Raw genomic sequence first — 10,993 nt, forward strand, 5'->3', positions numbered from 1 at the left:
CAATTTTGTACCCACTTTGCATTTATATATATATATATATATCTAAATTCTGCTTGTTTTTTTTGTGTCCTTATTAATTAACTCATTAGATGCATCTTCTCATTGAACTTTGCCAGAAAAATGTATTGTTAATTAAAATTAAGCTGTTTTTAGGTTCCCAAGTTTTTCCTCGAGTTCTTTTAAAAACTCTCCAAATTTTTCCCAAGTTTTTTTTGGCCTTGGTGAGTGTTTTCCATCTATGGTGTAAATTGTACAATTTGTCACAACATTTAGTTAATGGAATTCTAAACAAAGAAAGAATATACAAGTTTGATCTTAATGTGAACTTCAATTTGTAATAATAGAAAGAAGCACATCTATGTAGACTATTCTGGCATGTGTGTTTTGCCTAATTAGTTTGTCATTTTCTTACATTGTGCCTCCTACCCCACTGAGACCATGTGACAGTCTCGAGTACCCCATTGAATATGTAGTGGCTATACACACATTGGTATGGGTCATTTTGGATTTTAATGAAATCACGATCTTCAGTATATTGCGGGTGTTGGAGGACCTTCCTGGAATGTTTCAGCATTGTTCGCTTCTTTTAGCATGTTGCTTTGATAATGAATAGTAAAAAGATGTGATAGGTTCACGTCCTTATAGGGGGACACGTGAATGGTATATAACAGCTGTTTGTGATGGATTTCTTTCTTGTAGTTTTTTTAGAAACTTGGTGCACACATCCAACTCTTAACTACCTGGTTAAAGAAATTAGAAGTCTTATTTTTCCGAAGTATTTGTTTGTGATTTACATTTTAATGAGTGTAGGGTTGACTGAAAATGAAAAAAGCCTATAAATCACTCAAGTAGCCTATTCTTGCTTTGAGTTGGTTTCCCAAATGAGGATCTAAGTGTGAAGATTGACATTCTTTCTGGTTGCAGCCATTCCCCTTTCTGAGGATCACAAGCCTAATAGGACAGATGAACGCCAGCGCATTGAGCAAGCTGGAGGACTTGTTTTGTGGATTGGTATGCTTTTGATCTTTCTTTATGCACATTTCGATTTTGTATGTGATTAGGGAGGAGCAGTTAATGATTTGAATCTCTACTTTTTTTGGGGTAGCATGCAATTAGTCAAGTGCATGTCATGTTTACAGATGATGGGGATGATATATACAGTGTGCAAATAATTCTACTTTTCTTGTATTTATTAGCATTTGATAATTTCTGCTTCAGGACACAGATAATTTGCAATTTTCCTTAAAGCATGTAGAGAGTAGCAAGTATGCTCGTCATGCCCACACACTCTATATGATCATCATTGTTGTTGTTGTAGGTACATGGAGAGTAGGAGGTGTTCTTGCCGTGTCTCGTGCATTTGGTGACAGGTTATTGAAACAGTATGTTGTGGCTGAACCTGAGATTCAGGTAGTTTATTTTTAAAGAGCTTCAAGAAATATATTTGATATTATCCTCAACATCATGTTCCATTTGCATATAATCAAGGAAAAAATAAATATTAATCAAGAGAAAATTCAAATAGTTAATTGTAAATTTAGTAGAACCAATAAAGAATTTGGTAGACATAGCCTGTCACCTTTGATGTCTGCTAGAAAGGAATATGAAATAGATAAATAGCCGGTGCCTTGACCCTTATTCATGAGCAAAGATTCATATGCTAAAACAATTAATTAGTTTAATAATTGCTGTTATAATTCCAGTGTAATAGCAAGTGTCTTTTGGGGGAAATATCAATAAATGAAAAGTTAAAGATTTTTCCCAAAAAAAAGAGATATAATTAGAAATTAATCGGATTAGAAAAATAGAAATAACACAAAAAGGAGAAAAACCCGCAGCTTTGTAAATTTTAAAGGCATTTCGATAGCATAGACATATAGAGAACAAACAAATCTGAGGGTTTAGCTGATGAGTTGTGTAGTGTAGATTTTTATCATAAATATTCATATCATTGATTACATTGCTTTGTACGATGCATGCTTCATAGTGCATAAATAATATCTAGATGCTCACTGTTCAAACTTTCCATTACAATCTACTCTTGTACAAAGTCAACTTAGAAACTGAATACAAGCTCCAACAGTTTAGATGTAGTCATCATTTCTTGTTGCTACAAGGAGAGCTATGCTTGTGGGCTCTAGGTCTTATTGATGAAGTCCATCCGTGCATGGTATAGGGCTTATGATTTCTGATGAATATTTTTCTATTTTTTTCATCATTGTACATCATATTCATGAACCAAAACTCTTTCAAACCCATACCTCGTATGTGCTATATTTTAATATCATTGAAAGTTACTTGCATTATGTTAGATTCCCAGATTGGAACCAAGTGAATAATCAGTTTTGTCATGAATTAATTACAAAGAATCTTTGAATTCACTTATAAAGAGATAAGGGTTGTTGCTGAAATGTGAAGCATTTTGTTATTATTAGACAATCAAAGTCATAGTTGATTAAAAATTTAAAAATGTGTTTTGATATTCGGGACTCCTTATCAGAGGCACTTCAATCAAAGATCTCATAAGTACAATAGTTTTTGTGAGTGTACCATTACGTTTGTCACACATCATACATATTGGTAGGAACAAGATTCCCTAATTGGTTAGCTGCATTTAGTTAGAGTAGTGTACCTTTGAAAGTATTTGCCCCTGATGAATAAGTGGTTCTATCATGACAAAATATCAAAGATGCCAATGACTAAAATATAGAGAGATGCGGATGCCTGTTGATTATTAATTTTTGTTTATGCACTGTATGTTGGTCTCCATTGTTTGCATGTAAGCTACTTGTCTTTTCTTATGTTGGTTTCTTATTTTTCACCGTCTTGTTTGATTGTTTGGTCCTTTATCTGTATCAAATTGTGAAGAAAACTTAATAGACAGCTTCAGAAAAGAACATCATCATGAAGAGGAGTTCCAGAAATTTGTGATACATGATACATATCTGTGACCACCTTTAAAATACTCTAGTTGCATTGTCCAAAACTTTCTGTTGCAATGGTTATATACAAGTCCAAAAAATTCTTATAATTTGCATAGACATTGAAACCTGAAAATAACAGTAAATTGTCAGGTAGGTGAGTGTTGATAGTTGTAGCTCAGAAAGATAAGTTAGAAGTAGAGTTCAAGTTGGACTTTATTTGGAGGAAGTAGAGTTCAAGTAGGACTTTACTTTGAGAGAATAGAGTTAAAGTAGGACTCTACTTTATCCACCTAACTAATTCAAGGAGTCACCTAAGAAGAAGAGTTCAAGTGGGACTTTACATTATGGAAGCAGACTTCAAGTAAGACTCAACTTTTCCCAAGTGCTGTTATAAAAGGAAGCTAAGGGTTCTAATAGAATTCAATTATCTTTCTCAAGAAAGACATTGAGAGAGAGAGAGAGAAAATCAGAGATCTTTCTGATTTTCAGTAGGGCAGAAATGAGAAAGTTTATGACAGTTGACAGCAAAGGAGAAGGTAGTGATACCAAGTATATTTCAGGATTTCTCTTGTGTTTGTAACTTGTTTCAGAGCCATTTTTCCATGTAGTGGGAGCTCTTGTAAGTTCTGAAGTTATCTTGAATGATGACCTGATTTAAGAGCATATGAACTGTGTATGATCGTGTTTTGCTTTTCTAGTTTTCCCCTGTTTTATTCCGTTAGATAAATCTAGTAGCGTAAATCTAGATCCTGATTTATTTACTGAGATATTGGATTCAAAAAATTAACATGATATCAGAGTGTTAAGCTCTAAAAGAAAAGCACAAGATAGATATGGCAGCCAACAATCTCAGGTTCGAGGATAGGCTAGATGGGGTTTCAAAAGGCAAGAGTCACATTGCTTTTGAAAGGGCAAGACTTGTGGGAGAATGTAAAAAATGTTCTTCCAATACAAACAGATTCTGCACTTAAGACAACATAGGATAAGGACACTTAAGGACAAAGGGTGATTCTAGATGCTGTAAAGGATCACTTGATTCCACATATAGCGAAAAAGATGAAAGCCAAGGATATGTTCGATGCCTTGATTGTTCTCTTTTAGAGTACCAATATGAACTGGAAGAAGGTTTCGAAGAACAAGCTCCAAGAGTGCTGGATGACCAAATCGGATAATGTTACCAATTACCTTATGGGCATCACATGGATTTGTGATCAACTTGCAACAGTTGGAGAAAGATCTGGGATGCAAATCTAGTAAATTTAGCTCTAAACAGTTTCACCAAGCCATGGGAATCATTTGTAAAGGGAACTTGTGCTCGAGAAACATTCCAGATCGACAAAGGCTATGGGATGATTGTATTCAAGAGGAGACCCGAGAGGAGTTCAAATCCAACAAACAAGGAGGTGGTGATGAAAACTTGGCCCTTATCACCAAGACTAGGAAAAGCAAGGGAAACCTGTAAAGAAGAAAGCCTTAAGTAAGATCAATTGCTTTGTTTGCCATAAGCAAGGTCACTATGCTTCTCAGTGTCCAGAGAAGAAGGCACCGGGAAAACACAAGAAGTACAATAGGGACTCAGTTAAGTGAATTTGCAATAAAGTTTGAGACTCAGTTAAGTGAATTTGCAATAAAGTTTGAGAATGATTGTTTCCTTGTAGCCTTCCTTTCAACCAACATTAGAGATAGAAGTGTTTGGTACCTAGATAGTTGTGCTTCCTGTTACATGACTAAAGCATGAGAGTTGTTTAGTCAACTTTCTGATTATGGCTCAAGGATCATTGTAGAGCTTGGCAATGATGCCTTCTATGCAGTTAAGATAGAAGGAATTGTGTAGTTCTAGCTTGAGTTAGGAGGATCAATTGATGCTCAGGGAGTGTTATAAGTACCTGGTTTGAAGAACCTATTGTCCATCTCAGTTATGGAGGGCAAAGGTTATATAGTTACCTTCTAAAAAGGGCAAGTGTTGTAGGATTGGAGTCAACGAAGGCAACTTATATAGGCTACAGGGTAACTCCATTTAGGCACCAGTGTATAATAGTGAGAGTTTGTGTGACTTGTGGCACAAGAGGATGGGGCACTTGCATTGCAAAGCACTACCTATATTGAGAGAGATGGTATCAAACTTCTAGAGTTTAGTCTGGTGCAATAGGGGGTATGTAGAGTTTGTGCTCTTGGCAAAATTGTCAAAGCTTCATTTCCCAGTAGTGAGACTTGATCCATAGAGATATTGGATCTAATTTATTATGATGTTTGTGGGCCTATGTCAGTGGTATCAATGAATGGTGCATCCTATTATGTGACCTTCATTGATGATTTCTACAGGAAGGCCTGGATCTACTTTATGAAGTTCAAAGATGAGGCCTTCAGTCTATTCAAGGAGTTCAAAGATCAAGTGGAGAATCTAGTAGGTAAGAAGATCAAGGTGTTGAGATTAGACAACGGGGGTGAGTATACCTCAAAAGTGTTTAAAAATTTCTGCAAGGATGCATGAATCAAGAGGGAGAAGAGAATTGCTTGTAATCCACAACAAAATGGGTTTGCAAAGAGGAAGAATAGATCTATTATTAGTTCTTTGAAGGCTATGATCCATGATCAGATTTTGTTGTTATTTCTTTGACAAAAGCCTGCAACACAAGACCTCAGAGGAGGCATTTGCAAGGATTAAGCCTAAGATAGGACATCTTAGGATTTTTGGTTGTCCAATCATTTTTTATATGCTTGTGGAGAAGAGGACAATGTTGGAGCCTCTCTAGTGAGAAGGGCATTCTTGTGGGTTATAGTGAAGAGTCAAAAGCCTACAAGGTCTTTATACCAGCACATTGAAAGACAATTGTGAGTAGGGATGTCAAGTTTGAAGAAAACTTGGCCTCCAAGAAATCTCATGATCCACCTAGAGTAGAAGAGGATATTTTGTAGGAGGATTCAAAAGGAGAGAAGAGTTTATAGACTTCTAGCACAAAGGGCCAAACTTCAAGAGGGACAATCAGGGTAAACTTTAAGAAGGCCACCTCCAAAAAAAGATATAAAATATTTGGTGAATCTTTCATTATTTTGAAAAAACAAAATTATTTCTATTGGCGAATCACATAATTTTTTATTCTAAATGTGATTAGTATTGGCGATTATTTTTGAATCATAATTTTTTTGGTATAAAATATTGACAAATCTCAATAATAATAGGAAGTTCATTAATCACCATGGAATATTACAAATCAAAACTGAACGTTTTTTTACCTTGTGGAATATTATGAGGATTGTTACATATACTTTAAATCAATAGTGAAAACTAAATATTGGTGATATATCCCTAAAGTAAGTAATAATTATGATAATTATTGGTCAGTTCAATTTAATTTCTCCAATAATACATTATATTTAGGTGACTCAAATCTAATCATGTAACGAATATTGTGGTGAATATTTTAGTTTAAATTTTTCAATAAACTAAGTTATTGAGTGATTTTAAATATTTTAGAACTAAATTTTATAAAACTATGGCGATTTAGGTTGTATCAAATTTTAAATTATTAGCTAAATTACTAGCCAAAAAATTCTAAAATTAGCCAATTTGCAAATATTAGCCACTAAAAAATACCTTGGGGACAATTAGCCCCTTCTGAATTAGTTTGAAGGCCAAAATGGTTTGATCAGACCTTGAGAGATGCTCGAGAACATGTTGAGGCACCTAGAATCACATTTAGGGAGAGTAGGACTCCACAAATGTTTCTGACATATATGGCCTTGATAACCAACATTATAGACTTAGAGCCTCCCAACTTTGGGACAGCAACTAGCCAACAAGTGTGGAGAGATGTCATGGTGGAGGAGCATAACTCTATCATGAAGAATGTGTTGAGATTGTTGACTTGGTGGTCAACACTTCCTTTGAGATTCATGCTGTGGATTTGGGTGAATTTGGCATAGGTACCAGGCATTAACAGTTGCAGAGGATATTTTGTAGGAGGATTCAAAAGGTTCATAGACTTCTAGTAGAAAGGGCCAAACTTCAAGAGATGGATGGTCAGCCCCTCTTAAATTTGTCAGAAGGTCCAGATGGTTTGATAAGACCTTGAGAGATGCTCAAGAATATGTTGAGGCTTCCAAAATCACAGTCAGGGAGAGGACTCCACAAAAGTTTTTGACATATATGGCCTTGATAACCAACATTATAGAGCCTCCCAACTTTGGGGAAGCAACTTGATGCCATGGTGGAGGAGAACAACTCCATCATGAAGAATTTGTCGAGAATGGTGACTTGGTCAACATCTCCTTTGAGATTCATGTCGTGGATTTGGGTAAATCTTGCATTTGTATCGGGCATTAACAATTTGAGCTTTTGGTGCAACGTTAAATACTTCCAACAAGTGGTATCAGAGCCTTGGGTCACATGTTTGAGTCTCCCTTCAGTGGGCATTAAAGGCTTAGTTGGTGTTGAGGGGGAGATTGTTGACTTGGTGGTCAACACCGCCTTTGAGATTCATGCTGTGGGTCTGGGTAAATCTGGCATTTGTATCAGACATTAATAGTTCGAGATTTTGGTGCAACAAAAAATGCTTCCAACATAATGATGCTTGGGAATCTGTGCAAAGACCAGTTGAGAAGTCAATAGTGACTTCTAGATGGTTGTTCAAAATCAAACATTCAACATATGGCAGTCTGGAGAAGTATAAATCAAGATTTGTGGCCAGAGAATTCTCTTAGAAAGAGGGAGTAGAGTACAAGGAGACCTTTGCTTTGGTTGCTAGATATTCTTCTATCTGAGTTGTGATATCCATTTCTACAAGGTTAAGGTGGAAGGTTCACTAGATGGACATGAAGACAACATTCTCTTAAGGAAGAAGTATATGTAGAGCATCCACAAGAGTTTGAGGTACATGACAAAGAGACATGTTTGCAGACTTAAGAAAGCCTTGTATGGACTCAAACAAGATTAGAGGGCATGATACTCTAGGATCGTTAGCTATTTTCAAAGCACGGGCTTCACCAAGAGTGATGCAGATTCCAACGTATACTTCATACTAGTTGGATTAAAGATCCTCATCTTGGTGCTCTATGTGGATGACTTAATTCTTACAAGGGCAGAGAAGTTGATTGCTGAGTGCAAGTCAAATTTAGAAAGAGAATTTGAGATGAAGGACATTGGGTTGATGCACTAGTTTTTAAGACTTGAGGTTTGGCAGAGATCTAGAGAGATCTTTCTTGGACAAGGGAAGTATACGTTGTAGATCCTTAAGAAATTTAAGATGGAGAACGGTAGATCAATGGCTACTCCAATGGTAACCAACTTGACAAAGGTTGATTTTTCAAAGTTAGAATTGGCAGAGTCCAGGAAATACAGGCAGTGAATTGCCTCATTTATGTATCTCTTCAATACTCGACCAAACATTTATTTTGCTGTAAACAATTTGAGTCAGTATATGGTAGAGCCAAGCAGGTTGATCGGATCGCAGCAAAGCATGTGCTCAGATATTTGCATGGCACAATGAATTATAGTTTGCAATACCTTCGTGGAGATGGGGTGAAGTTGCAAGGTTATTCTGATTCAGATTGGGCAGGGAATGATACCAATAGGAAGAGTACTTCAGGTTGTTGTTCCAATATAGGGTCAGCCATGATTTCCTGGTTTAGCAAGAAGCAAACCTCAGTAGCTTTCAGCTCAGCTGAAGCTAAGTACATGGAAGCATTGCGAAGCAATTTTTGTAAGTTGCTTACTAGTTTATTTGATTTGGATTTGGAGCCTACTATGATTAATTGCGACAATTAGAGTTGCATAAAATTCTCAGAGAATCCAATGTTTCATGATAGGTCAAAACACATTGAGATCAAATATTGTTTCATCAGAGATAGGGTCTTGAAGGGAGCACCAAGCATCAGTTTATTCAATGGATGATAGGTCAAAACACATTGAGATCAAATATTGTTTCATCGGAGATAGGGTCTTGACCGGAGCACCAAGCATCAGTATATTTCGATGGATGAAAAAGCTGCAGACATACTCACCAAACCCTTTGTAAAAGGGAAGTTTGTTTTCTTTCGAGACAAGCTTGGAGTGGTGGTCAATACCTTCCTCACCAAGAGGGAGCATTTGTAATTGTAGCTTATAAAGGTAAGTTAGAAATAGAGTTCAAGTTGGACTCTACTCGGAGGAAGTAGAGTTCAAGTAGGACTCTACTTTATCCACCTAACTAATTAAAGTAGTCATTAAAGAAGTAGACTTCAAGTAGGACTACTTTATGGAAGTAGATTTCAAGTAGGACTCCACTTTTCCCAACTGCTGTTATAAGGGTTAGAATAGAACTCAATTATGTTTCTCAAGGACATTGAGCGAAAATCAGAGAACAAATTTCTGATTTTCAGCAGGGCAGAAAGGAGAAAGTTTACAACAGGCTACAACCAAGGAGAAGGTAGCAATACCAAGTGTATTCCATGTTTTCTGTATTGTTTGTAGACTTTTTCAGAGCAGAGCCATTTTCTCACATACTAGGAGCTCTTGTAAGTTCTGAAGTTATCTTGAATGATGAACTGATTGAAGAGCATATGAACTGTGTATGATTGTATTTTGCTTTTCTAGTTTTCCATTGCTTTATTTCATAAAATAAATCTAGTAGTGTAAATCTAGATCGTGATCGATTTACCTAGATATTGGATTTCAGAAGTTAACAGTGAGAACTGTGTGGAAACTCAGAGAGATGTTTTGAAAGCTTTAGCATGATTTAAATAAAAAATCAAGAGCAGTAGTCTATGGAATGCTAAATAAGAGGAGAATCTGAAACTTGCCTTGGCTTTGCACGGACAAGCCTCATGTGGTCTGAAGAGGTCCAAAAAAAAAACCATGACAAACCTATACTATCGACACGAGATGTGCAATTTGAAAAGATAACAAAATAAATTGTAATAACATATGAAATTAAGGTGCATCTTGTAATCTTATAATCGCGTAACATATAACACTCGTTAACTTGTAAAAATGCTACTAGTTGTAAAGCATACGAGATAGATATGTTTTAGAGATATTTATTAGATGGTACTAAAACACTCAAGTTTTGAATTCCCCAGGAAGCAGTGATTGATGATGATGTGGAGTTTTTAGTTCTTGCAAGTGATGGGCTATGGGATGTAGTGACCAACGAGGTTTGTTGTCAGGACTTGTTGCTAACATCCACTAATGAAATGTTGCGACTTTCAAACTTTGTTCTATATCACTAGTTTTCCTTGGTCATATGCTTTATTTATACATCTTTTCTGTTCTCATTTTTTATGAGAAATCCTGTTTCATAATTTCCTAACTTTTTGAACAGGATGCAATTTCTCTTGTTAAATCAATAGAAGATCCAGAAGTTGCAGCTAGAAAGTTGACGGAAACTGCTTATGCTAAAGGAAGTGCAGATAATATCACTTGTCTTGTGGTGCGATTTCATAAGGGCAAATGAGAGTTTGCTTTATTAGCAGTACAAAATTTAACGTAATATGAGGTTCTCTTGTAATTAAAATCATAATCTGCCTCCTCTGCAATAACAGAAACAATAAGGCATGAAGGCAAAGTGGGATGATACTGCTCTGTCTGGAGAGATTTTTATGGTGACTTCATTACTTTATTTGGAAAATATCATGTTCTACTGCATTTTTTGCAATGCTTTTTCGCTTGTCCTTGTGATTCTTAAGATACTTTTTTCGGTTCCAATAAAAATCTTGAACCTATGGGATATTTTGTATATGAGGTTTCTTCTAGCAAACTATGAACAAAAAATATCTTTCTAAAGACGGAATTCAAGTAGGAAGAAATAAACTGATTTTCTTTTAAATAATGGATGGGGACACAGTGCTTTACGATGTCCGTAAAGTTGGATAAACAATATTTATTCTGAAAAATCTCAACAATAGATTTCTTCCCAATGATGTGCTACTTATTAGAACAACAAAGCACAGTATGAATGTCTTTGATGCTAGTTGTTTTCTAAAAGCTGATTTCTTGAAGGTTTTGGATCCAAAAGTAAAGTAATCCTTGATAACTTGTTGACTCTTGATGTATACTATTCTATCATTGAGCATTTAACTGCATGTACAACTAT

The 10,993-nt window shown here is 35.8% G+C and overlaps 1 protein-coding gene across 2 annotated transcripts in view; it reads left to right on the forward strand.

Annotated features, from left to right (window-relative positions):
- LOC149548286 (putative protein phosphatase 2C 52) overlaps window positions 1-10,636 on the forward strand; it is a 57,145-nt gene extending 46,509 nt beyond the window's left edge. For both annotated transcript variants that reach the window (XM_089792346.1, XM_089792347.1), the window contains exons 6-9: window positions 925-1,011; window positions 1,319-1,410; window positions 9,981-10,055; window positions 10,223-10,636. In XM_089792346.1, the coding sequence (XP_089648472.1) occupies window positions 925-1,011; window positions 1,319-1,410; window positions 9,981-10,055; window positions 10,223-10,354 (386 nt within the window). In that variant the 3' untranslated portion in view covers window positions 10,355-10,636. The remainder of the gene's footprint in view (window positions 1-924; window positions 1,012-1,318; window positions 1,411-9,980; window positions 10,056-10,222) is intronic.
- The last annotated feature ends 357 nt before the right edge of the window (window positions 10,637-10,993 follow it).

The sequence above is a fragment of the Cupressus sempervirens genome, chromosome 7 (genome assembly GCF_028749045.1).
Source record: "Cupressus sempervirens isolate cs-2001-9-10 chromosome 7, ASM2874904v1, whole genome shotgun sequence".
NCBI lineage: Eukaryota > Viridiplantae > Streptophyta > Pinopsida > Cupressales > Cupressaceae > Cupressus > Cupressus sempervirens.